General features: G+C 41.2%; 4 protein-coding genes across 10 annotated transcripts; 2 read left to right on the top strand and 2 right to left on the bottom strand.

Moving 5' to 3' along the window:
• Positions 1 to 234: 234 nt before the first annotated feature.
• LOC108103351 (sorting nexin-27) lies at positions 235 to 12,652 on the bottom strand. 2 transcript variants are annotated; one of them, XM_017208796.2, is made up of 6 exons: positions 11,746 to 12,652; positions 2,268 to 2,370; positions 2,072 to 2,154; positions 1,166 to 2,001; positions 697 to 875; positions 235 to 425 (listed from the first exon to the last, which is right to left on the bottom strand). In XM_017208796.2, exons 1-6 carry the CDS (start codon positions 12,072 to 12,074, stop codon positions 357 to 359), a joined length of 1,599 nt encoding a protein of 532 aa, XP_017064285.1. In that variant the 5' UTR covers positions 12,075 to 12,652; the 3' UTR covers positions 235 to 356. The 2 variants fall into 2 exon arrangements, with proteins under 2 accessions (XP_017064285.1, XP_017064286.1); XM_017208797.1 differs by lacking the exon at positions 11,746 to 12,652 and adding an exon at positions 2,453 to 2,573.
• On the top strand, positions 7,404 to 10,425 carry LOC108103353. Its single transcript, XM_017208798.1, is given in 2 exon segments — positions 7,404 to 8,498; positions 8,650 to 10,425. Coding segments are annotated over 2 exon segments (1,449 nt in total). The 5' UTR covers positions 7,404 to 7,535; the 3' UTR covers positions 9,136 to 10,425.
• Positions 12,653 to 13,663: 1,011 nt separating the features above from the next.
• Positions 13,664 to 22,484, bottom strand: LOC108103350 (integrator complex subunit 6). Of its 6 annotated transcripts, none has more exons than XM_017208792.1 (3): positions 22,278 to 22,484; positions 19,571 to 19,900; positions 13,664 to 18,884 (listed from the first exon to the last, which is right to left on the bottom strand). In XM_017208792.1, exon 3 carries the CDS (start codon positions 18,829 to 18,831, stop codon positions 14,989 to 14,991), a length of 3,843 nt encoding a protein of 1,280 aa, XP_017064281.1. In that variant the 5' UTR covers positions 18,832 to 18,884; positions 19,571 to 19,900; positions 22,278 to 22,484; the 3' UTR covers positions 13,664 to 14,988. The 6 variants fall into 6 exon arrangements, with proteins under 6 accessions (XP_017064281.1, XP_017064280.1, XP_017064279.1 ...); XM_017208791.1 differs by having other exon boundaries at positions 22,294 to 22,484; XM_017208790.1 differs by having other exon boundaries at positions 22,284 to 22,483.
• Positions 22,485 to 23,227: 743 nt separating this feature from the next.
• On the top strand, positions 23,228 to 27,403 carry LOC108103360 (regulator of telomere elongation helicase 1 homolog). The gene is made up of 7 exons (XM_017208805.2): positions 23,228 to 24,355; positions 24,444 to 24,991; positions 25,336 to 25,999; positions 26,062 to 26,204; positions 26,576 to 26,705; positions 26,783 to 26,992; positions 27,050 to 27,403. Exons 1-7 carry the CDS (start codon positions 23,315 to 23,317, stop codon positions 27,260 to 27,262), a joined length of 2,949 nt encoding a protein of 982 aa, XP_017064294.1. The 5' UTR covers positions 23,228 to 23,314; the 3' UTR covers positions 27,263 to 27,403.
• Positions 27,404 to 27,937: the final 534 nt, after the last annotated feature.

Here is a 27,937-nt window from a genome sequence, read left to right as displayed (position 1 = left end):
AGCAGTGAGCAAGCACGAATCTGAGCTGAGTCCACAGATTCCATAGTCCCCGACTAGCCGGAATATGGCAAGCTAACCGAAGGGGACGTGGTGTGTGTGTGTGTGCGGGTGGGTTTCGCATAAGCGGAGGAGAAGTCAGTGAGTGGGGGGTGTAAAAGACCACACCGCAACACCCACTAACGTACAATGTGCAATGCCTCGGCCCGCCTGGTGATGTTCGGTATGGTGGTACTGGGTTGTTTAAGCTGTGCTTCCTGCCGTCGACGCCGCCCCTGCTCCTTCTGCTCCACTGGCTCCTGCTCCTGCTCCTGTGCCTGCTCCTGTTCCTGCTCCAACTGCAGCGCCTTCCGCCTTCCCTAGTCGCCGCTGTCGTCCCACTTCCGCTCCTCCATGATGCGATCAAAGCAGTCCGCAAGGAATGCATGCTGCAGGACAGGAAAACAATATTAATTAAATGCATTTCATTTGGAAATACCATGGATTTGTGGTCTATATAGTGCGCAGGCGACCTTCTCGTTACATTACTTTGCTAATCAACTCGAAAATCGTTGGCAAAGTAATTATAATGGATTTGTGCGTTTCGATTTGTAATGAACTCAGAAACCATTAGAGATTGATTAGCCTTAAAAGCAATGCAAAAAAAGGGATTACAAAAACAAGCGCACTATATTCCAGTTTTATACTTTTGCAACATACATATGGCGTGTAGACTTTGACCCAACGTGCTGGCTTATCTGGACGATTGTACTGAAAGCAGAATGACATGGACTCCTCGTCGCTCTCGGAGCGTGTGATGCTGTCCCAGGTTAGCTCGACCATTTGCGCCTCCAGCGAGCCATCCTCACGGCAGGCGTGTAGCCGAAAGCTTTTCATGCCTGTCAAGAAATTAGTGTTATTTAAAATGAGTTTTATAAAAGGAAAAAGGTTAACTAAAGCACTTTAAAAGGCATTACAAAATATCAATTTAAGCATGATTTAACATGAGGTTTTCTGTGGAATTTTGTACACGAATTTATCGCTATTTTGCTAAACATTTCAAGATTTTTACGTTCCATTTAAATTTCAAGCTTATCTGAAACAGTTTCTATATTTCATATTTATCACGAAATGTTGGACCTTTTAATGTTGTTTTAGTTTAGAAAAAATGACGTCCCATACTACTCACCAACAGCGGGCACCACGTGTCCCTCTTTGCGACTATCACAAGAGCAGTGAGGAAAGACCACGTCTCCGTATCCTGGCAGTGTGCGGGCCAATGCTAGATAGTCGCCCGCCTTCTTGGCATCCTGGAGAGCCTTCAGCTCGTACAGTCGTCCCTCGGCCCGGATATTACCGCGATTAACCTCATCGACCGCCTGATAGAAGATAAACCGGCCAGCCTGTTCGCCATCCGGCAGCGTTAGCTCCTTGGCCACCGAAAAGAGCCAGCGACGGACGCATAGGCAGGTGGATGAGGCGGTGCTATAGTTCTGCACATACAACTGATGTGGAATCTCATGCGGCTGCAGCTTCCGTTCAAAGTTATACTCGACGATCTCAAAAAGGTAGAAATACTGCTGCGTATAGGCGGTGAGATTGGCGCGCTGCACTAAAATCTCCCACACCACCTGGGCATTGGAGGACTTCTTCACCGATACAGTGCTCACTTCATGATCGGGCAGCATCACCTTAATGTCCACTGGTGAGGCAGATATATCGTCCTCGGTGTCGGTGAGGAAATCCTGAACAGCATCACTTTCGGCAATCACTCGCACTGCGCACACCTTCTCCAGATACTGTTCCAGTCCGCGTCGTCGCGTGTCCAACTGCTGTTCGCTCAGCTGGAAGGGCCACTTGCCGGGCAGCTTGGGGAAGCTAAAGCCAGAGAACTCCTTGCGCAGCAAAGAGTGCAGGTTGGCAAACTCCCGATACCGACGCGAACAAAGCTGCCTTCCAGCCATATGTATATTGAAGACGATATACCGCTCTCCATTTCGATTCACAATCCCATAGTCAGGTATGCTATATAAAGAGAAAATAAATATGTAAATACTAAATACTTTTCTAAAATCCTTTGCTAATTGAAACTCACCTGATTGGTAGCGATCGCTTGTCCGAGTAATCAATATAGGAGTAGCCGCTTTGATCCTCCTGCGGCTCCAGACGATCGGCCTCCTAAGGATTAAAAAGTAAGTTAACAAAGGGCTTTATATGGTTTTAATCGGAACTACATCATATCTTTTAAGCTTTCAGTTTTGAAAAAATGAATTGTGTAAAACATCACTCACCTGTTGTGTCACCGATATCACCGTGAGAGTTAGGCAATCCCCACCGGATTTGATGAGATCCACGACCTGTTTATGTGTGGCTCCCTCCACGCTGACGCCATTTCTGCAAAATCATAGATATAAAAATCATTAAACCGCTTTTCTTTTTATAGGAATATAATAAAAGGATCTGTAGGAAAACAAACCGAAGACAGCGTTGCTCTAGAGCTGTCAACTGTGCAAACTGAACTGAGTGAAAAGGCAGCATTTCGTAGTGACTTGAAAATCAAGAATGGAATCGATGGCTCTGAACGATCGTTCCAAGCGAATTAAAGGCGTTGCCATCGGCCACAGATCAATTTAAGCGAAAAAATATAGCAGTGGGTGCCCGGAATGATAGCGTCGATGCATTGACATCGTTGGGGCACTGATAAGGCTAACAAGTTGATTCCATTCCATTCGATTCGATTCGGGTCAAGTAAGAATCACGTATCGTATCTATCTAGGATCGAAGCTCTCAACTCAACTTCAAGGTTGACTGACAGCGGAGAAGATAAGGGTATGCCAAAGGAAAACATATTGAATTTGCTAAACTTATAACCTTATTTAATTGATAAGAAATCAATTGAAAAGTAACCTAATATTTAATTCAATCTATATCGTGCGCATATTAAAATGCTGAGCAATGAAATAAAACAACAATTGCTGTGATTGGAATACAACAAAATCAAATCAATTAAATGGGGCACATGAAAAACAAATGTTATTTACACGACCAAGAATGAAATTAAGTGAAATCAAGACGATAGCAATAAAAGGGAACAAACGAATGGCCTTTGATAAGCGCCACAACCCACATAGACATTCACATCTGAGCTATCTTTAAGTTCCTTCACATCTCCGGAGGACTCTGTGTCGTCGTCTTTCCGGTTTGCAATTTGCCAGCAGTGCCATCCGTACCGTAAATAAGTAAATAAATAAATCGCAGCAGATATCATACAACACAATGTGACGCACTCTGGAACGCTATGAAAAGCTCCAGAGAGTCACAGCGTGACTCACATAGCGACATGTCAGAAATCCAGAAATCAAGGGGACCAGAGGCATACCATCATATAATGGCCGATAAACCGGAGAAGGAGATGGAGTGGATGATGTGCAAGATGCGGCGGAGGGGAATCCAGTGCAGGAGACAGGCGCAGACAGCTGAAAGCCTGAAACAGAAACAGAAACTGAAACTCAAGCCAAGACGAGAGACTCTACTCCGGAAACCTGTTTGCAATGGAACCCAGTCAGCCACTCGGTAAAAATAGTTAAGAAACAAACCAAAAAAAAAAAAAAAAAAAGAAATACAATAAAGCTGAAAAGACACACAACAAGTGAGAGCGATAGAGAGGGCCAGACACAAAGCTATCTATGCATTTATTTATAGGCAAATGCAAATGCCTTTCCCTCTTAATTGCGTTCAACAATATGCGGCAAATGATTTTTTTTTTTTGTTCCGCGTCTACTACGAACTACACATCATTTTCCATGAATTGTTGGAGTTTTAATTTGAAGCTCTTTAAGCTATCTCTAACTACATTCGATTTCTGATGTTTGAAAATAGCTTGTAAATTGGCGCACAGTGGGACAAGGTGACGCCGCACAGTGGGTGGCCCATCCACAGTTTGTAACTTGTGAAACAACATCTGGTGGCGTACTATTTTTCTTTTGTTTTATTATCATCTCCATAGGGCATTCATATCGATTAACTTTCATGAAGATTTTCAATTGAAAATTACATAATTCTCTTAATATTCTTACCAAAAGTTCCATAATCCCCTTATCTAGGGTATCTGGAAAGATGATAGGCCAAAGCAACGGTCTTGGTCAAATACTAATGGGATTTCTATATTCATTTCGGTCAATGTTTATTCGCGATTTGTGTGCTTCCCTCCAGCACTAATTGGACATGGTAATGCCGGTCGGTGTGCGGTGGCACATATGTGGACTATTACGTGGAATGCAATTGTTTAAGTTTAGCAAATCGAATAAATATTTGCCAGACACGGCGAACAAATAATAAAATCAAAATACGTTTACCGAGAGATTTTTAATAGTTGCGGGCGAAATGAAAAGATAATTCGCATATATCGGGCTATAACCGCACTTTAAATATCTAAAAATATTTGCAGAGAAATGTGGAGAGCAAACAATATAGATACTATCTAATATGAATATATATATTTATACATATATATATATATATATATATATATATAGATATATCCCGATGGATTCGCAATCAATTCGCAACGAACAAAGCTGCCGCCTGCTGCATTCGATGTTTATATTTAATTTACCTTGGACACGTAGCCGCCCGCTTGCAACTGAAATGTAATTCCATTAACGGGAATGGAAATCGAAAATTAATTAAGCCCAACAGGAATCCAGTGGAGGACTTGACATGAGTGCTTAACAAGTGTCCTTCCATTGCTTAATTCTCGTTTTCTGTTTCTGTTTGATGTGTTTTTCTCCCCCCTTGAATTGCAATCGAATCGAGAAATCGCACCCCTCCTCGTTTGTCCCATTTTTATGTCATGTTTATTTCTGGCTTAGTTTAGTCGTCCGAATGGTACCGAAAAGTGAAACCTGAAAACATGAAAACCTGAAACCGCCACCCGAACTCTCTGGTCTCTGGTGGTCCCTGGTCACAGGTCTTCGGTCTTGGTGGCTCTAGGAAATGCGGAAATGTGGGCCAGCTAGCCAAAGCCGTAGCCATAGCCAGGCAACCGAGTCGAAACAACAACGACTACTACTACAACGACGACCACATCGACATCGCACTCCCCATCCAATCCGAGTCCATCCAGTGACGTAAATCTATTGATTATTGTCGGGCATATGCCACAAACCAACAGCAATAGCAACAACAACAGTAACAACATTGACACAGAACTCAACCTCAAACACAAATTCGTGGTAGCATAAAAAAAACATACAGGACTAGGACTAGGTGTGAAAAGGGTCGATCTAAAGATACCTTATAAGTATTTTATATGTCCATGGAGTTTAAAAGACTCGTTTCTAATACATCATATAATATTTATTTATCTTTAATCCGTATTTTAACTAAATTCTATAAAATCCACTATTTTCTAGTGATACTAAAATAGATATCTTTTAATCCCTTGATCTTTAGGTATTACTCAAGTCTATATGATATGTAAAAAACACCAAAAAAAAAAATCGGTAACTCGAGCTCATACACTATTCTTCAACTTGGTGGTTTATTTGGTCTGGGCAAAGACGTTTATATGTCCTGGCTTGGCTACAAATCAGCTAATGACCCTTCAATAACTCAAGCCATATGCCACAAAAAGCATTCGACCCGTGTGGCAAGTTTGAGTTAAGGGAAATTGTCTGCCACTTGCGTGTTTAAAGGCTTCTTAACACTCAATTTAGTTTGAGCCAGAGCCCGAGCCCAAGAAGATGAACTTTAAATTGTTTGCTTAAACTTGTACATACGAAATACGTACTTACATATATATTACGTACATATTTGTGAAGGGGAAATACCTTGGGAGTAATAGGATGAAAGCTCAGGAGTTGGAAAATAAAGAAAAAAAAAACCGAGAAAAATGAGAGAAAAAGTGAAGGAAATTTCCGGCTCAAGATGCAATTGTTCCTCTTCGTTTCAATCAAGTTCCTTCTCTTTTTTTTTATTGTTTGCAATACCTGAAAAGTTGTTCTCGGTATTCTTTAGATGGATTTTTTCGTACATCTTGATGTACACTCAAAGAAAATGTATTATGCAGGTGCATAGGATTAATGAATGTTTTCAACTTTGTGTAAGCAGTTTTTTATTACAATTTAAGAAAGCCTTTTGAATGTCACGTTCAAAAATAATGCATATTTTCCTCATTTTATTTTATTGTTATATTTATTTAAATGTCTATATTTTTAAGTGTCGACATGGCTGTGTTGCGGAATTTTTTTTTAACGACTACTGCTAGAAAAGCGAAACGAAAGGCAAGCTGAAAATAGTTCATAATCCCCATTGATTGAATCCCACAACCTTAGAACAAGCAACCAACCACCCACGACCTCTATCTCCATGCCTTCACCGTCACCAAGTACAATGTTAAGTGGACTGAGAGATGGCCAAGTGCAAGGCGTGCACAAAGGATGCAGCTGGAGGAATATGGCTAAAAAGACTGTCTGTCTGACTGCCTGATGCTGTGGGGTCCTTGGGGTCCTCAATTATGTCATGTATCCAGAAGTATCCATTCAGTGTCCCGTTTCCAAGGGATGTCTCAAAAGGCGGCTGTTTCAAAAGGGTTCAGCAACTCGTCAGTCAAACCCTCTTCACGATTAATCCTGAACCCAACAAAAGGTCAATGACCCCTTTCAGCCCTCCCCTCCTGTAAATGTCCTTATATGACAATAGAAACAATTACATACTTGACAAATCCAAGTTCTCTTCAAAGTGCATCTTTTAGATGACATTAAATCACCCGAAAAGTTCAACAACTTTTAATTTATTATCAGGCCGAAAACTAAGTGACATGAGTATTTGATGGCCCATTTTCTCGTTGAAATGAATTAGGGTTCATCTATGAAAGTTAATTCAGTCAACAAAGTTGAGACGCCGCAGCAAACACAAATTGTCCAAGGAATTTATTTATTCAATTTAAATGGACAACACACAAGTGGGGATGCGAAACTTTCTCCCCTGCCACAATATGGGTTAAATTCGCCAGCAACATGTTTATTTTCTCTCTACAAAGTTTATTATTTCTAATTGCGTCATTTTACAGATGGCAAAAAACAGCATTTAATTTAATTCGAATTCAGCTTATCCAACCTGCAAAGTTGCAGGATTTTTTTTGTGAACATTAATTGCACATTTGCTAACTTTAATTTTATTGCAAAATCATGTTTTAATCTGTTTCTTAAGCATACAATCTATTGACGTATCAATTTTAATTGCCAAATTGATTTAAGTGGCTTGAAATATTAAATGCTTTTTACAATTACTATTTACTTTCTCTAAGATCTAGTTCATTTTTTGGGGGTTTTGGATTTCTAGAACCAGTCAACATACTTGACAAGTGCAATCTTTGGAAACTTAGGAACCCACAAAGAAATAACCATTCGAAAACTTATCCGTACCAATCAGTGCGAGCTTGGAACCACTTGAGATTCAAAGGCTAATCTAATCGGAGTATAGCCTGCAATTTTCTTAGCCATCAGTTCACTTTGTTCAGTCAGTTTGTCCAGCGATTTGAAACCGATTAAACCATCATGACTGGGAAGCGTAAATTGGACTCCCATCTGCTATTCCTTATAGCGGTTGGACTACTCATCACGGGTTTAACCATAGTTGACTCTTTAGAATGCTATACTTGCGACTCTGCCGAAGATTCAGAGTGTGCAACTCGACCTGGTCAGCAACTGGAAGTAGAGGAGTGTTCACAGTCTGGTGATGAATGTGTCACCTCGATATCGGCGGGACTAACGAGACGCGGCTGCCTGGCGCGACTCTATCCCAATGGCTATTGTGCCGCACCATGTGACCGATGCAATACGAGTCTATGCAATCGACACGTTTATCCCACGGATCGTTTGCGATGCTATCAGTGCAGTGGATCGGACTGCATCGATGTGACCGCTCGACCGCAGTATCTGCTGCCATGTCCGTTCTATCGGGAAGATGACAGGTGCTACACGAACGTCATCCACTTGTCCAATACCCAGCGTGGCTGTGAGTACACCAATCTGCCGGCCACATGTCCGCATGTCTGTCTAAAGTGCAATTACAATGGCTGCAATGCGGAAAAGACTGTCACGGAATCGCGTTGCCTTCAATGCACCCACAATCGATTGGCTCCGAATCCAGATTGTTTGAGAGATCAAGATCCCCAGTCGGAACCAGAAGATCTGCCCAAATGCTCTCTAAGCAACACAACTTTGACCCATTGTGTTAACAAAGTGATGTACGGACATCGGGAAAATTGCTTTAGCTATCGAAACACTCAAACGGAAGTCCTCCAGAGGGGTTGCTCCACCACAATGGGATTCTATCCCACTGGCGAACTTAGCGAATGCCACGGTGAATTCTGCAATGCCAACTGCCAGGATATAGTTTGTGCTGTTTGCAATTCCACCGCAGATCCTAACTGTCGGTCCGGCAGGAGTTTGCCAACGGAAAAGTGCACAGCGGGAACCACAGCCTGCTATTCCTGCGAGCAAGGTTAGGGTGAGTGGGTGGACCTTTCGGGGGAATCAGGGCTACCTATACCCAACAAAGTACATTTATAAATAAAATTGATTTCAAAAAGAAGCGTTGTGAAGAGTTGTAGTCCTTTGAAAACCAAAATCCAAGTCATTTTCTGATTGATATTCAAATCCTATTAAGATTGTTAAACATTTAAGACACCTTTTTCGAATTACTGCAGATACCTTCCTGCGGCGAGGCTGTGCGGACACGGACTTTGCACCTGCCGCTCTGGGCGACAGTTGTCAGTTGTGCCGTGATGCGGATTCCTGCAATCGCTACTCCGTCCGGAGTTGCTATCGCTGCAGTGCCCAGGATCAGGATACGGATTGTGCAGCAATGGACTTACCCTCAGCAATGACAACAAGTAATTGCTCTAGCTCTACTGAGCTGTGTGTAAGTACAGTTGTTAGCCGACTTGACGGTATATATACGGTGCGAGGATGCGAGAGTGAAGTACCGGAATGCTCCGCCAATGATCCCTATTGTGTTCGGTGCAATGGAAGCCTATGTAACACTGCACCAACTCTCTGGCGGCAAAGCCAACTCGATTTAGTTACGGATCAAAACTTTCCCAATAACTGGTGGTCACTACTGCAGTACTGGTGGTCCAGAAAGCTCCGATAATCATACATACATTAAATGAATGGGTGTTTGTACTCAATAGCCAATAACTGATTTATGGGCGGGGACGATGAGCGGGCATGTTTGGACGGCGGTAATGAAGCGAAAATAACGCCCCCTCACCAAAAAACCAACAAAAGTACTCCGGACAAACAAGCCACGAATGAGTTATGCGGCCATACTACTGCCTATTATTGTTCATCTGAAGTATTGATTTCATATATATAAATAATAGATCACCTTTTATGTGATTTAAATAAGTTTGTGAATGAATCTTGATACATTTTTTATTTCTGTGGGAAAATACATACTTTTACAAAAGCTTCATAAAGCTGCTATATCTGCTAATATATAAGGTCCTTGGATTGGTTGTTTTCTCCTAATTAATAATTACTCAAAGCTGCTATATTCAAAATCTCAAGGCCAGTTTGCTTCTATACATTCATATATTTAATAAATTTGTCTTAAACGTCCAGTAAAGTAAAATAATAAATACAAAAATTAGCGGGATTTAAGAGCTTATTCCAGTTGAAAACTGGTTAGCTAAAGGCGGAAACCAAATGCAAATTTGTTTGCTTTTGCTTTTGGCTTGCCCTCTGCAGTTTGCGCTTTGTTGTTTCTTTTGCTTTTGCTTTTGGTTTTGCTTGTGTTTCTGTTTCTGCTTTTGTTAGCTCACGCGCAGCCGAATTATAACGGCTGTCCGTTGTTGCTTTTTTGTTGTTATTTTCGCTGATAATGAAATGATGGGCACTGCAAATAGCAGCAACAACAGCGAGCCGCATAATAGACAGGCACGCCCCCGCCCGGTCGCCGCCAATCACCCCTATTTTCCACGTCACACATTCTGTTTTGCAGTGGGAAAGTGTGGAAAATTTGCGAGTTTTTCGTTGCCGTCGAGAAGGTGATGATGATAATTAAGTTGTTGGGCACCGAGCGACGAAACTTTAGCAAAATTTATTAATTGAATTTCATCCCGAAACGGGGAGATAGTACTAAATGCTAGACAGAGAGAGGCGAAACCATCGCTCCCACGATGAAATTGAAAATGAAATGAAACTATAAGAGTAGCGGAATACAGTGCGCACTGTTGTACCGCAAATCATTAAGCCACTTTTATATTATCTCGTATTCAGCTTAATTTAAGTTGATATCAAAAGCAATTGCTAGTAACTAACAAATGTATTAGTATCTTTAAAATTGATCTCAAATCGTGTATTATATATTTGTTTTCTGATTCAAAGTTCCCTGTGTCTACTGTACATGAGTAACGAAATACAGTAAAATGATTGATAGAAGAAAGGGAATAAGAGATGGGAGAGCGGAGCAGAGGATATTCACTGATAACGGGTATCGAAACTAAAATGTCAGAGATGCTAAACAAAAGCTTTGCCAGACAAAGACGGAAGGTGCGGGCAAAGAGCAGGGTAAAAGAAAAAATACAAAATGAGAAAAAAAGAAAGAAATACAAGTGAGCATTTTAATTAGCCTGCATGCAATGGTATTGGAATGTGTATGTATGTCATAACATTATGCCATTCAAGAAAACATAACAGCAAAAAAAGCCATAAAGCGAAGAAGGAATATGTGATAAAATACGAGTTTCAAGTAGGAAAATAATAACTATAAAAAGGGGTTTTGGGCAATTGATAAATTTAGTTTCTTATCGAAAATATACTGACTCATATTTCTTCATCGTCATACTTCCTCATTCCAGTTTCATTTTAACAGGAATTCCTAGAAAGCTCTGAATGTCTGATATCATTTTATAACAAGAGTGAAATAAATACTAACTGTGAGGCTTTATCTTATCGTAAAAACAACCAATTCGATTTAAATAAATTATTTTCATTTTAACCGATAGTTATTATATCTGCTATTAGATATAATGCGCTACAAAAATGACTTTATAATGCTTTCTATTAGATTAAAAAAGATTTTACTCAGATAAGTATATATACACGTATTTGAGGATCCACAACTTCCCCCATAAATAAACCATATCCTTTTTTCATCTTTATATAAAATTTCCTTTTCAAGTTCTTTCTGTTTTCAAAAACATTTCATTTCAACCACCTCATCACCCACAAAAACATCAACACACACATTTTCAGTTTATTGATGTTCCCGGGCATTTTTGACCCACTACAAACTCACTTCCACCTTCCAACGAACTTCCAACTCCAACGAACTCCCCTTTTTCCCGCTCAGACACTCGAGAGTGGGCGGGGTCAGAGGTTGGACATGAAAGCCCTCTGTGAGGTTAACTTCACTTACTTAACCCCTATGCATCCCAAAATGCCAGCACTATAAGCCAAACGCTTAAAGAGCTTAATTCCTTAGATTGATTTTTGAGTTTTTAACAACTTTTTGCCATTTTGTTTGTATTTACAAGCTTTACTAAGTATAAATTATATTTCGACCTCTAACTTAATCAATTAAAAGTATGCACCTAAACAAAAGTTGTAAAGAAAATGTTATTTTCCTAACTGGTATATTTGTCGTAAAGAGGTAACTTAAAAAAAAGATTTCGAAGTATGTTTCAACTGATAGAATCCATAGATCCAATTCCCAATCCAATTAAGTCTATAATAATAATAGTAGTACTTTACTTACACTTCCAGGATGCGATCGCCTTTTTTGATCCCCGCCTTCTCGGCTGCTCCATTTTCAAGGACGGCGCTAACGTGCTGAAGGGGGGCATATAGCTCCCCATTGATCGAGCGCAGTTGGCCCCCTTCGGAAACTTGACCGCGCACATTGAATCCGAATCCCGTTTCCGTTTTGTAAATGGTGACGACACGGGGTCCATTTGCTGTGGTCACGCCTACTCCCATGCCCACGCCCAAGACGCCCCCACCGCCTCCTCCGGCCGACGATGCAGACACCACTGTGTTAGCAGAGGGTGGTGCTGGGAGGGGGTGGTTCTCGCCAACGATGCTCATTGCGCCGGTCGTTCCTTCTCGCTTGCACTCACTGCTGCTACTTCAAATGGTGGGGGGCTCCTAATAGCCACTACTCCTCTTCCACCTCTCCTCTTCTTTGTTGTTTGCACAATATATCTTATATTGTGTTGTGGTTATTTCTTTTCTCTTTTTTTATTTTGCGTAATGTTTTCTGCAACTTCTTTTCGGCACACACAAACACAACACACACACGTATAGACACCGCCACTTTTACTTTTTCCCCCTGCTCCGACACTTCGCTCCTCTTCGACTAAACTCCTCTTCCTCTTTCGCTCTCCTCCGCTACTATGCCTTGCCTTGCCTCACCTCACCGCACTAAACCACACCGCACTCACCGAAAAAAATATATGTATAATTTATGTGTGTTTAATTTATTTAACACGCCGCCTGTGTTTTCGCGCTGCGCATTTTGTTGCTGGCATCTAGCCGTTGGTTTTGCTTTTAGATTTAGTTTGTGTCTTCCGTTCGTTTCGTCGATTGGAACAAGCCAATCATCGGATTGGTTGCTATTGTAAGCCAGGGATGGCAAACAGTCGTGACACGGCAAGCAGTGTGACCGAACTGGATTTTTAGGATTAACTAAGTTACGAGAGCATTTTAACAGAGCGGTTGTATCGGTCGGCGATCAGCTGACCCGGCATCGATCTTATCGATAGTTTTGGGACTACGCAGCACTGTTATCGGCGACGAAAAACGTAACAAACGCAATCGTGAGTATATCGAAAGCTCAGAAGCGCACAGTGGTTTAATATACATGTGCTATACTTTAATATTATATTTATTATAATTTCTCACTATAATAAATTCTATTTAAATATTTAAATTATGTTATATATTTGCATTAAAAAAATTTTTAACAAATTTTTATTTAATACAGTAATCTAAACGAATTCAAAAACAATGAAAATTGTACAAATTTATATATCTTTTTTACTTTACAAATCTACAGTGCTGCGTGTTGAACGCAATAATGAGATTGGAAAGCTTTCAGGATAAGGCGGTATGTTTTAAAAATCAAATAAACCCTTAAGTGGAATATATTGCCAGTGCTAGTTAGAACAGCGAGTTTTGTTAAATTCCTTAATTTAGATATTTAAAGACAGAAAATGAATATAATTATTCCAGTTTCTTAAAACTCAACAGGTTTCTTTAATTTTTAGGAAATATATACATTTTCGTTTTGTTACGCTATATTCAAAAGTGTTAAGCTGCCCAGCCTATGGTTGGCATTTTACCGCTTTTGTAAAAGCTGCTTTTAAAGGCATTAAAGCTCAAGTTTCTTTTTAATTCAATTTCTCCAGAAAAAAATACTTTAAAAAATCTGTTTTTTAACCCAACCTAAGCCCATAACTTAAAAACCAGATATAAACAAAAGTAATATTAGGAATAACAAAGATATTGGAGGCGTGACTGCGACCATGAAAAGGGATCATTCATACATGGGGGCATGGTCGCAAACGCTTTTGGACGAGGAGAGGGTTGCTGAAAAAGTATTTTATATAAGGAATGATGTTTTTAGGGTCTTAAAAACCATAATAACATAGATATTTCGCCCCCAACACATGATATTTGAATGCAATGCTCCTCATTTTATTTTCGTTTGATTTCGTATCGGTTTGTTTTAACTGCCGTTTTGTTGTTTCTTTTGTTGATGTCTTATGAAATTTGTTAGATACGCTGACGGTAAATTGTACATAATTATTTAATCCTGAAGCAGTCCTAAAATCACTGCCCACCGCCTAACTACTAGTAAACGTTTCCTCTTAATTCATATTGTTATTAATCTATTACTCACAGGCCATGCATACAAACACGTAAAAAAATAGTGCAAAAATGTATTACTTATTTCTTGTTTTTATATATAATATATAACAAATGGTACGATCTTTTTGCTTGTGTTGCGTTTTGTACGCCTTTCAAATAATTGTTGTGTTTTTTTTCTGTAGGCTATGCTCGCATTACAATTTGTATAAATATTCTTTAAAAAATATACAATTACATAAGAGCAAAAAAAGATATTGCAGGATTGATGGAAACCAAAATATACATATTAATACGATTATTTTAGATAATGAAACGCTGACCCGATTTAGGTAATAAATATTGTATTTATACTATATATGTGTGTGTGTTTTTAAGGTTTTCATTTTTTACTTTCTCTATTCCTTTTGGCTAAAATCAAAGAGATATTGTTCTTAAGACAGGTCCAACAAAAATTGGCTAAAACGTGTGAGGCTCATTTAGCTCAAGCTTTTCCTAAACTTTCCGTTTTTTTTGTTTATACACATACAATATACACTTAAACTGATAAAAGTCTAATTAAAATAATTCCTAAGTTCTTCTTAAACGTACAAGAGAAAAATATATCTATATATATTACTAGTATAAAAAAAAAGTACAACTGAAACGGCTGCTACAAAATCTTTTCGTTTTTTTCCTTAACTTTTTGTTGTTTTAGTCGTTAACTAACTTTTATCTTAAGTTTATATAGCTTATATATAGAATAATTACATATATCCTGCCTGCTGGCGAATGGATTTAAATCCCAGTGCCCTACAAAAAACTCCTAAAGATCTTAAATACTAAGAAATCACCGCCAAAAATGTGGTGTTATCTCTGCTTTAGAATTGTTGCTGCTTTTGTTGTTGTTCTTGTTGTTGATGTTATACCTATTGTTGGTTGTTTGGTATGCGATATAGTGGCTATATCACCCGGCATTGATCCCGATCCAGATCCAGTGGGAAGGCTGTCCTGGCATTCTATTTACATTAGATGGAAATTGACGAGAATTCTTGGCTGCCCTTCGACTTCAACTTATACTTCGATTTCGATGACATCACAGACAGATGGATTGGATGACCCCGCGGGTTCAGTGGTGCCACATGAGCCATCGTTAACTCTTGGCGACGGCCTGCTCCGCAACTGCAGTTGCCCCAGTGGCTCCACTCGCCGCTACAGTTGGCTGCTGTTTGCGATCCCACCACTCCTGAATGCTGGACACCATGCGGTGACGACGGAAGCGCAACGATTCCACAATGCACATCTCCACAAAATCCGACTGCATATCGTGGTCGCCCTTGACCAGATTCATGTGCTCCAACAACTGGCTATAATCGCGACCGGGTCGCCGAATATCCCGGAAGATCTGAAGCCGCAGTTCAATATTGTGCTGTCGGGCCGCTTCGCGTTGCTCATCGCTGAGGGTGAGGGGCAGTGATTGTCCTCCCGGTGAACCCATCCCCCCGTTATTGTTGTGCGTCGGTGAGGAGCCGCAGCTAGAGTTGCTCTTTGTCTCCAGTTTGCAAGGACTACTATTATTTTGACCTCTATTATTGTGATTATTGCTTATCACCGAACCTGTGCCTGCTGTTCCCCCGGTACTAGCATTGTTGTTATTGTGATGGTTGAGACCACTTGCCCAGTAATAGTGAGGATTACCCGCTGCAGTGCCGCCTACAAGTCCAGCTGCTCGTTTTAGGACATCAAAACTATTGTCACCCAGCGTGGTTTGGTCATCGGACGAGGCACCTCCACTTTCCGTGCTGCCATTGCCATTTAAATTACTATTTATTGCTCCTGCTCCACCAGATGAGCTACTGCTGGTTCCATTGTGGCAGGTTTGCAGTATCCGCGAGATCTCCGAGGCATCATTGATGTCATTGTGGCTAAAATAGGCAGAGCTCGACGATAAGCCTGAAGAGCTCGCAGCGGGCATATTTGTTCCCAGTGGCGTAGGAGGCACCAAAGACAAGGGCGAGGGTGGAGAGATGACTGAACTGTGCCCATGTCCATAACCATTGACTAAGGGCAGCGATCCGGGCTTGTTCAAACTCATTAATCCCGTTCCTCCGGCTCCCAGGGAACTAAGGTTGTCCAACGGCGAGGTCAAACCACCCAGATTGCTGCTGTAGGCTGCATGTGTGGTTAACCCGTTTAGGGGCACATATAGAACGCCCGATGAACTGGCGCTGGAACTAATGGAACTACTGGTGCCGGCTATTGCAGCCGAGCAAATTTCGCTGCCATTGCTGGCCTGGATCACAGATGCTGTTGGTGTTGGTATAACAGCTGGTGATGCTCCAGCTGACGGTTCATTAGCCGAAGATGTACCTGTCTGGGAAACCCCACCTGGTACAGCTTCTGTTTCCACCGACGTCGCATCATCGCTGATGCCATTGATAAAGTTGTGTACATAGCCATTAAGCGGTGTGTCCTGGTCACTGGTCTCCTCCTCGTTGAAATCGAAACTAATGCCCAAGCGATCCGTATGAGACATGGACATACCGGAATCACTCGTCGAAGCCTCCGATGTGGAGCTGACGAAGCTACTGTTGCTATTGCTGTCCTCGTCAAAACAACTGGAACTGGGATTGCCATCGATTCCGACGGAGGAATCGCAGCCAGCTATAGATGACGTGGCCCCTGGTATTGGGGAACCTGGCGCACTACCCGATGTAGAAGAAACGGAGCTGGAGCAGGACGATCGCGAATCCGTGGACATACGACGAAATTCGAAGGCACGTGGCAGCGGACCAGCTTTTCTTTTTCGCCCTCGAGACGTACCATCAAGTTTCTTGGATGATCCACCACTGCCACTGGCTCCAAGCATTAATCCGGACATTCCGCCGCCCATTCCAGACATGCCAGGTCCCGAACCACCACCTACCGGTGATCCTGGCGACGATGGCCCCGATCCCGTTGGCGAACCCGATCCAGAGGGTGATCCCGGCGGTGCTCCACCAGGTCCATTGCCATTTGGCGACTTCATTGGCGCCACATCGCTTAGATCCGCCTCGTCAACCATCACCATGTGCTTGTCCTTCTTGTACGGATTGCCAAACATGTGCTGCCGCACATTCGTCGGTTCAATTTCACGCAGCGGATTATCCTTGTTCTTGAGGTACTCCTGGTAGTTGCCCATCTCGGCGATAGGCAGGCAGTGGCCCGAGTCCTTTGCTACGAGCGAGGCAGGTCGCATGAACGTCTCGCGCATCCTAGCTATCTCCTCCACCAAATCCCGCCGTGGTATATCAAAGGGATTACGATACGTCTTTGCGGACGATTGATGTGTCAGCTGTGGCACTACTATCGTATAGTTCTCCACCGTCTCGATTTCCGCATGCAACTTAGCAAATGTATCCCGCAGTAGTGGATGCCGCACTAAATCTCTTCGCAATGCAGCACCCGTGCAAAGTTTGGCCGTCTCAACTTGGCGATACGGTGGCTTAGGTTGTTTCAGCTGCTTATAAACCTTCAGGCAGAGATTCTCCTGATCCTGCTTTGCCGTATTCTTAATATGCTTCAGCTGATTGGCGATCGTCGGTGACAGATAGTTATCTACATTCTCCGGCAGTAGGAACTGCAACAGCTGATAGGGCACATTGATGTTGACCAGCGCCTTGCGCAAAAACGGGCAGTAATACGGCGGTATCGAGCGGACATATGCATTGAATTTGTACATCAGATCGGTTGGCGGACTCATATTGTACTTGTGGATGAGGTCATGCAGGATGGGCAACAACGCTGGATAATTGTAGGCCAAAACGTAAAGGTGGACTTGCGAGAAGTTGGGTGCCGCTTTCAGATAACCAAAGGGCAACTCGAATCCATGCATTCCATATGTGACAATTACCTGCCAGCACTTATTCATCTCTCGCTTGTTCAGAATCTGCAGAGTCAACGGACAGCCTTCAATCTCATACTTGTCCACGGGGAAGCTGCGCACCAACTGCGGCTCATCCACCGCTGGCGTCAGGATCTTTAGCTTGGGATGTGCGTCACGAGGCGGCAACGTGATCGCCTTGGAGTCCGGCCAATAGGGCTCCGGCAATGGCCAATAGCCGATGGGGAAGGTCTTCTGCGTAATGTGCTTCTGTACGTAGATCATCTTCTTTACTGGTTGGAAGACAATATCGGGTGGAGGATCCGCACCAGACGATATTCCCGATCCCGAAATCGATCCCGTACCCGTCGATCCGCCTCCGGAAGCGGTATTAGCACCTGCCTCCTTTGGAAGCAATGGCTCAAACTGCAGCACGACACCCGGTTGAACCTTTTGGACAAGACTTTCGATGCACTGGTTGAGAACGTAGTGACTTCTTACCCGATACGAACGCCCACCTGTCACTTCACACATACGCTCGATGGGTGAATCGTCGTGTGGCACCTTGCCATCCACTCGCTCGTCAATCTTATTTCCCGGCATTCGAAGGACCAGTGAAAATAAACGCTGATCCCAGCGAAAGGGCTCCTTGGTGAATTTTGTGCCCGGTATTTGGTTGCTAAGCGGCAGTATGATCTCCTGGTGGACACCGTTCCGATACGAATACCTACCGCCGTCCGTAATTACAATGATGACTGATGGTTCCAGGTAAAAAGGACAACGACCCTGTCCGTACGTATCGATACCCGACTGCATCCTGTTCAGATTCAACAGATCAAAGGCATTTCGTAGTGATTCACCCATGGAGGTGAGGCCGTGGCTTTGCAGGTTCTTCAGTTCATTCATGAAGGTTGCATGATTCTCCTTCCACCCAGCCTTCACATTCGCTGGCGGCTCCTCAAACGTGAGTAGCATGTAGCGATCACCCAGGCAGTCCTGCGTCCGCTGGCGATACTTTAAGAACGTCTCCACGGCGCCCTTGGCAATGTCCAAATACGTCTTCTGCACCCCATTCACATACGCCTTCTGGCACATGGACGACGAGGTGTCCACTAGGAAGAGTATGATTGTCATGGCGATGATTGATCCTCCGTTCTATACACCTTCTTTCCCGAGCAGCTTTCAATCTGTTGAAAAAACAAAAAAAAATATTTTAGTTTATGTAAAAATTCTGTGTTTTAGCCTAAATTAAGATTCCAAGACGATTTCCGCAAATGTACGTCTTTAGGATTTTGTTTCTTTAATGACATTTTCTCTATAATGTTTTTGATTATAACTATTTAAAGTTTTCGAGTTTCTTATAGAACAACATCTTAAGTACCAGTATTACGTTTATTTTTTATAATTAATTTAGTAATTTGATATGTTAACGAATAATTTAAAACTCTTTTATCATAGAGTAAGTAAATGTCGGTTGAACGTTACTGTTTCTTGGCACTTCTATAATACAAATATTCATACAAAATCAAATTAAACCATGACGTAATTTATTTCTAAGACAAAACAATGCGAAATCACTCTGAGTGATGCATAAATTTAAAATGAGCAGAGTTTAAAGAAAAAATCTTAAAATTATACTTTTTAAAAGAGGCGTTATGATATACGGATTTGAAAACTTTGTATAAATAAGTTTAACTAAGCTGAGTTACTTAAGTTAATAATGTTTATTTAACAATAACGATTTGCTATTGGTAAGAACTTTCGTATGTTTTCTTTTAAGTTAAAAAAACTTTCAGTTTTGAATATCATCTAATTTTGAAATTTTTATCGATTCAAATTATTAAATCATTTTGCAAAATCGAGCTTTACTTACTTTATCTGATACCGCTTATCTTTTTTTCCTGTCCTTCTCTATTTTTACTGAGCTATGTTGCACTTTCTCCTTCTCTTTCTTTTTCTCTCTTTCTTCTTAATATTAATATTGTTGTTGTTGCTATCTCTCTTTGTGTGTGCTTAATTTTTGTTTACGTTGTTAGCAGCTCTCTTCCATTGATTGTTGTTGTTTCTGCTGATTCTCTTGCATTTCTTGTTGTCCTGGTCTTGATCGATTTGCTCTTTTTCTTCGTTTCGCTGTTCCGCTTTTATGGTACATGTTGCGTGAAACAGCTGACATTTGGGCTTGATAAACAACAACAAAGATCAACTGCAATTGGAAACGTAACAAAACGGTACTGTAATGAAAGGGGCATGCAACTGGTCTTTCGATATCAATAGGTTGCGCATACGCACAGTGTGCAATCGATTAAAGGGTAATATAAATGCTTATAGATAGTGGGAACTGCGTAATCAACGCTATCACACACAAACGCTGTACGCTCTGTTGTATAAAACAAGTGCTAATTAAACAAGAAAATGGAATGAAATTCCCAGGGGGTTAGTATTATTGGTCCTCAAGAGCGGTTTCTTGAATATTTATGGAGGAAATAGCTTTGAAACAAATCCAAGTTCACTCCACTCCATTGGCCATCATTCCCCCTTTCCCCTTCTCTAGCTCCTTCTAAATCGTCTGTGCCCCCTCTTTTTCTATTGATGCCCCACTACGGAGTCATTCACTCAACGCCTCTGCGACCACTACTACGCTCTGCTGGCGTCGCTTTGAGATGAGCACGTGAGACAGGTAGAAACTCTTTCCCGAAAAATCAACTAATAAACTATTAGTTATTCGGTAACGGTAAGTAAACACAAAATAAATACACTTCGTCTAGGCATAAAGATACCAATAAAAATTTTTAAAGTATATTAATTTTGTGTACAAATCATTCGCTAACGAAATAAAATTATATACATATTTCGAAGACTATAGTTTAAAGTAAATTGGATTATTATTAAGGGTTAGACGACGAGTTTTAAAATTGGATTTCAAGCGTTTTTGTCTTCGTTCTTTAAAAATTTCAAGATAGGAAACTATATTGACAATCTGCACTTGATATCGTATTTAAAATTTGTAATCTACCTATTTACAAGCTGCTGTATTTAGCGAATCAGGCTAACTCTGCTCACCATATATAGTTGGGGTAAAAGGTAACCGTAAAGTAGATCGATTACACAATGTTAACGCTCACGATCGTGAGTGTGCGTGCGAGAAGAGCACGTCCAACGCATCTCTGGTAGAGAGCCAGGTATATGACTGCAGAGGGAGGCTGGTTGTGGGGGTTGGAATATTAGGAGGAATGCGGGAACGATTAACCAAAGCCGGGATAACGATAACGATCATTGGCGATCGCAAGCCTTCCCCAATGTCCTTATAAATTAGCAAATTGGGACAGTTAGATGTTATATCGTTCAGTTAGAAGGTGTAATTACCAGAGGAGCAGTAAATTGACGTGAATTGGAGTGCAAAACATTTAATTTCTATTTGAATAAGAGCGCAAACAAACGCACACTCCCACACACGGATATGCACACACACACAAAATAGCTGCACGACATAGGGTTACCAGATGTCCAAATTTCCAAATAGGTAAGAAAAACGACTACATTTTTAATATTTTTAATAAACTTCATTAAAATTGTCACCCGAAAAAATCACATATTGCGAATTAAACGACTGGTGTGTGATTTATCGTAGATGTGGCAACCCTGTCACCGTGTGGGTGGGGTTGGGGGCGACTCCGGGGGGCGAGTCGGCCTATTGTGTTTCATGGCAGTACCCAAAGCTCGAAATCACATCTCACAAAACGAAGGTATTAGGTCGAGCGCTTGAATTAATCGAGTTTTTGCGGCTTATTAATCTCAAAGCAACGACGTTTGGCCAACAAAATGACACAAATACACTTATGCAGCCGCGCCAGGGTTGTCAAAGACCGGAACACCAAAAAAGGCGATAAACCAAACGCACAAATTTGATATTTAGGAAAAGGGGGACGCCAAAGGGGTGCAAAGCCTTTGATTGGTGGTCATTTTTCATTTGGATGACCTTAATTTGCATGTGATAATGCTGATTAGTGCAGCCACGTTATCGCTTGAGTAATCGTTATCGACAGAGTTGAAACAACCTGGCGTATCGACGGCGCGCCAAAGCTTTCGAATTTCGAAATACATCGTGCGGTAAAAGTGCAATTTTTAAGGATCGCATGCTTAATATTTAGGTTTTTTATTTTACGCTCTCAAAAAAAAAAAACACTCACACACAGTTACACCAGCAGCATCATCGAGTAAGAGTTTCCGGGACAAAATAACAAAAGAAACCAAAAAAAAAAAAAAAACTCACAACAACAAAAGAAATGTCTCTCCTCCCAATATTTGCAATATTTTCGATTAGCTTCTATATGCCGCGCCACGATTTTTTATTCTGTTATATTTTTACTTTGTGCCAACAGAAATTTATCACCACCGCGCGAGAGCGAGAACACACACACACACAAGCACGAGAGTATGTGGCGCTCTCTTTTGCTCTGCCGCTAAGGTGCATGAGCGAGAATGACTGACAGACGCGACTAACGGTCGAACCGACCGAACGACCGACTCTGTTGCTGTCCCCCTCTCGCTCGTTCGCTTTGTATCGGGGAGTTGTTGCTTACACGTACACACACATACACATGCACACTGGCGCCTCGTCACTGTTGTTGCGTTGCCGTCGTCCGCTCCTGCTTCTTCTTCTCGTTCGCTTCTCTTTGGATTCCCTTTTGCTGCCGAGCAAAAACAACACAACACAACCGTTCTCAAAGTTCGAATGATTTCGTTCCAACGAATGTCGACCAGTTTTCGGTGTGGCCAATCCAGGTCAATTCAGTGGGGCCGTATTTTGGCGATTCGAAATGGTCATTAGAAAGGATCAGCACCAATAGATTTCGTCAATATTTCTTTTATCGGAATAAATGATATAATGTATATCTCTATATATTTTCGTATAATAATATAAGCAATTTGGGTTTAGGATATTTGGTATTATTTTTATTTGACCTACATATTTAATTTACTTAGAAATTTGCTACGCTGCTTGCGGTCGGAAAATGCAGTATCGCAAGTATAGTGCTACCTCGAAGCAATGTACGGATGCGAATTTAATATAATACCAACACTCAAAGAAAATAATCTATTTTTGCTGAATCGAAAGTTTTGGTTTTTCTCTTAAAAATTAAAAAATTAATTTGGAAATATTGAAATATAGAATTGGAACATATGACAAGAACTGCCTACTAAGTAAAACATATAGAATTATCCACAATGGTATATCAAAATTGATCCTGTTTTATAAAGATGAAATACATAAAATAATTAAATAAAGAAGTCTTAAGTCCATTTACAGACTTCATAACTATCAAAATTTAACATGAAATGTACTTAATGTTAAAAAACAGATATTAGGAAAGAAAGTATTTAAAAATATTTGTTTTTTAAATTGATACGTAGAATGTAATCTTTCCATAAAAATGAATTTGTTTTTAGTTTAACAAAATAATGTATCTCACGGATCAAAGCTCTCATGTTCGGAGTTCATAGTATTCTGTCGATAACGATTCCTAATTATTATTCAAACACTTATCGCTATCGACCCTGAACATATGTTCACTCCGTTTTGGCGCGTAAACAATAAAAAATAATAATATTATAAATAATGCCGGAGAGCCTGATCGCCGGTATTCCGGTGCACTTCCCGTTCGACCCATATCCAGTGCAGCGGGCGTACATGGAGAAGGTGATCCTGTGCCTCCGAGATGGCACCAATGGAGTTCTGGAATCACCAACGGGTACGGGTAAAACGCTGAGTCTGCTGTGCTCATCATTGGCTTGGATACGCACCCGGCAATCAGAGCAGCAACAGCAGATTAAAAAGATGGAAAAGACGGATTTACCCGGGCTAGGAGGTGGTGGTGACCTCTCCGATCTGGCCAAGACCGTGGCTCGTGCGAATAATTGGGGTGTGCCCAAGGTCATCTATGCATCGCGCACACACTCGCAGTTAACCCAGGCAATGCGGGAACTTAAGAGAACTGCCTACGCTAACATGCGATCTGTGGTCCTAGGCTCCCGTGATCAACTGTGCATCCATCCGGAGGTCATGCGGGAGCAGGGCAATTCTAACAAGACGAACATGTGTAAGCTACGGGTCCACTCAAAAACCTGTACGTTTCAAATGCGCGTAGAATCGCGTAAGGATCATCCAGATCTGAAAGGGCCAACCATTATGGACATTGAGGATCTAGTTAAAGTGGGTCAACGCTTAAAGATCTGTCCTTATTTTGCTTCGAGGGAACTGGTTGCCCAGGCAGATATCACTTTTATGCCCTACAATTACCTACTCGATCCCAAGGCTCGTAAGGCGAATAAAATCGAACTGGGAAACACCATTGTGATTCTGGACGAGGCCCACAACATCGAGAAGATCTGCGAAGAGTCTGCTTCTGTGCAAATTAAATCCTCCGACGTAGCCATGGCCATCGAGGACGTAACACATGTGATGAAAGTCTTTGCCAGTGGCGATTCACAGGACATGGGCGGTGATGAGCCCAAGGACTTTACCCTGGACGACCTCACGCTGCTTAAGGAGATGCTGCTGGATCTAGAAAAAGCCATTGACGCCGTCGTGGTTGATAATGTAGCTGAAGGAACCACATTTCCTGCTTCCATGATGTATGATCTGCTCGGCAAAGCGAATGTAAGTTTTTCGATTTTTTTTTTTTTTATAAATTTTGCACATGTTTAATCTTTTAAATTTAAATAAATATATTCTAATTTTTTTTTAGTTTACTTATGGTAACGTTGCCACGATAGTATCCCTTCTGGATAAATTGGTCCAGTACCTCTTGGTGGCCTCCCAGCAGATGACCATTCGCAAGGGCGGCACCTTCCTGATGCTCAGCGATCTGCTGACTATTGTTTTTGCCAATAAGCAGGACGTTATGAGTAAGGTGTACGCCAGTTTTAAGGTGCATGTCCAAGTGGAGGAGACTAAACAAGGACATGGAAAGCAACAAGGTGCTAAACAGCAGGGTGGTTGGTTGGGCAAGGGAACGATAGCGGCCGCCAGCAACTCCAGTAAGGTGGCCAAAATCATTAACTTCTGGTGCTTCAATCCTGGCTTTGGAATGGAACAACTGCTCAACACACAAGTGCGCAGCGTAATCCTTACCAGCGGCACCCTGGCACCGCTCAAGCCTCTGATCGCCGAGCTGGCAATTCCGGTGGCCCAGCATTTGGAGAATCCGCATATCGTCGACCAGTCACAAGTATATGTCAAGATCATCGGCACTGGACCTGATCGTCAGCAATTGATATCAAACTACGCAAACCGGTGAGTATTACAATTCCAAATATAAATTGTTTATTTTGAAAATCCCATTAAAAAATTAACAATTTATTCCTAAGTCAGCTAAAACTGCAGTATAATTAAGCCAATCGTATTCACATAACATGTTTGACTTATATGTATGTATATCAAATTATGATACATGTATATCACGTCACATTAAGTGTTTTCTGATAAACTGTGTCACAAATAAAGTTAAATATTTGCCTTTCAAGCCAAAAAATAAACAGGAAAGGAGGAAAGTATAAACATATAGGCTAACTGATAAAATTATGCATATTGTAACATTTATTAAATTATTTAAATATTTTTCCCCTTTTTATATGTAGTGATAATCCAAAGTATATCAGCTCCCTGGGTCAGACGATCTTGAATGTGTCCCGGATTGTGCCCGATGGCCTCCTAGTCTTCTTCCCATCGTATCCCATGTTAAACAAGTGCGTGGATGCGTGGCAGGCCAGTGGGTTATGGGCCGACATATCTGGCAAGAAACCGATCTTCTTGGAGCCGCGCAGCAAGGATCAGTTTACCAGCACGATGGAGGAATTCTACCAGGCAATACGTGACTCCAAGGGCGCCGTTTTCATGGCCGTCTGTCGAGGCAAAGTCTCTGAAGGTCTGGATTTCGCCGATCGCAATGGTCGGGCTGTGATTATTACTGGCCTACCATTTCCACCCCTTAAGGATCCTAAGGTGATATTGAAACGTCGCTATCTGGAGGCGAATAGGACGCGTGAGAATCAACTGTTGAGTGGCCAGGAATGGTATAATCTGGATGCCACGAGGGCAGTTAATCAAGCCATTGGTCGTGTAATCCGGCATCGCAACGACTATGGTGCCATTCTTCTCTGTGATTCTCGATTTAAAGACGCCTCCCAGGTCCAGCAGCTGTCCAAGTGGATTCGCGGTCACTTGGGCGACCGGCCGCAGTGCTCGCCTTTTGGTCCTATCGTCAGGGAGCTGCGCCAGTTCTTTAAGAACGCCGAGGCCAATGTGAGTACTAATTAATACCTCTTATTTCTTGGTATTTACTTATATTATTTTACAACCTTAAGATGAAGCAGCCGGATGAGCGGGAGTCGGATCCGCCCTTGGAAACGGTTTACAAAACCGAGGATGAACCATTAGCCGCCATTCCAAAAATCAAACGAGAGCCGGGATCCAATGCCACCTTCAAAACAGCCAATGAAACGGCCATGTAAGTATAATTTATTTTAAGATAGCTACATAAGTATTATATAGATAGAGGTATACCATTTGGTTATCGGGTTTCATAAGACTCCAAAGATTTGGTCTCTTTTGAAAAATCCTTAAAAATAAGGTGAACAAAAACAATTTGAGGCACATTGCACCAAAATTTGGATTATTCAATTTTTTAAAGCCAATATTGCAATGCAAATAAATAGAGTTTAAGAACAACAACTTCTTGAGGCTTACTCAACGAAATCGGTTTCAAGAATTATCCATTGAACTTTTGTCATAACTAATAGTGTAAATAATGGGTAAACTTTTGTTTGTCTTTTTTATTGTAATGGCTCTATATGAATTTTTTATTATGTTCCTTTGTAGCAAAGTGGAGATGGCCAATTCCATAAAGACGTGGACGCCCGACGATTATGCCAGTGCCGCTGGTCGAAAACTGGGAGGTGCTGCGCCCAATGCAATGGACTTTATGAGCCGCCTCGACTCAAATGTCTCGGTAAACACGAGATTCCCACGAATCTACTTTTACTTTCTGTTTATTTAGTTGATTAGGAAATTTCCCCCCCTTTCCAGAGTATCGATTTCAATTGCTGCATGGATAGTAAAAGTACCTCCTCTGGCTTAGTCAAGATTCACAAGCGGGAGCGAAGTTCACCAACGAAGTCGGAATCGTCCAGCCAGGTGGCCAAGAAGCGGTACAAGTTGGTGGAGAATATTAAAGTGGAGCCGAACAGTACACAGGCTAAGGTGGCGCCCGAATCAAGGGCTGATTTTTTACGAGAAGTGAGTTATGTTTTGAAGATTCCTCTTATAGTTTTTATTTTATATATACTATTACAGCTTCGCAGTATGATCAATCAGGATGAGTTTCGTCGTTTTGGCAAAGCTTTGCTGGAATATAAAAATGGAAACGAGGAGAGTTTCCTTGCCCTGATGGATATACTCCTGGAGATTCTAGGTGCACCTAAAATGCGCTACATGCTCGTGGGGATGCGAAAATATTTAAAAAATGAGCACAAGGAAAATTTTGATCAAAGGTTGGCCAAACTTTAATTAAGTCTTTAGATAACTATTTAAAGCAGTTTTAAAATTAAGGCATTCCAAGGATGTACTTACATATTTTTTGCTGTAATTTTTTGTTAATAGTGCATAGTGGGGGAAATATAAGTACTAATTTATATTATTACACCTAAATTATAAATAATTGATGCAATGTTTGGGGATGTCATTTATATTTAGTTTCTCTATAAAAATGTTTGATACTATAGTAATTCAATCGCAACTATAAAATTAGGAAAGTTGTTTAATACTCTTGGAAGAAAATGGTATGGGTAGGTTTTTAAGGTTTATTAACACTCTGATTGTTTGGTTTAAATATTCAAGGTTGATTCTAAACATAGATTCATTTTTATTGGAAATTCGAAACCACGTTCAGCTCAGTCCGAACTTTAATTTCTATTGCTGATAAACTGATGAGCTTTAATGAGCTTTCAATCAAATCAAAGGTAATTATAACAGGGTGTCTACAAAATCTTGGAAAATATCAGAAATATCTTTTTAAAGAAAAATTATTAAGCTCTTAATTTGTTTATTAGTTAACACAAAGATAAACGATAGTTGTAATAAATTTACATAAAATAAATATTCTTTACTATACCCAAGAGTAGTTTAACATTAACATCGGATCATTTTGTCTTAAACTCTTTAATTATCCTGAAATGTATAACT

Source organism: Drosophila eugracilis, unplaced genomic scaffold (assembly GCF_018153835.1).
Source record: "Drosophila eugracilis isolate 14026-0451.02 unplaced genomic scaffold, ASM1815383v1 contig_2161, whole genome shotgun sequence".
Lineage (NCBI taxonomy): Eukaryota > Metazoa > Arthropoda > Insecta > Diptera > Drosophilidae > Drosophila > Drosophila eugracilis.
The sequence above is the reverse complement of the archived record's forward strand: the minus strand, read 5'-3'. Positions and strand labels throughout refer to the sequence as shown.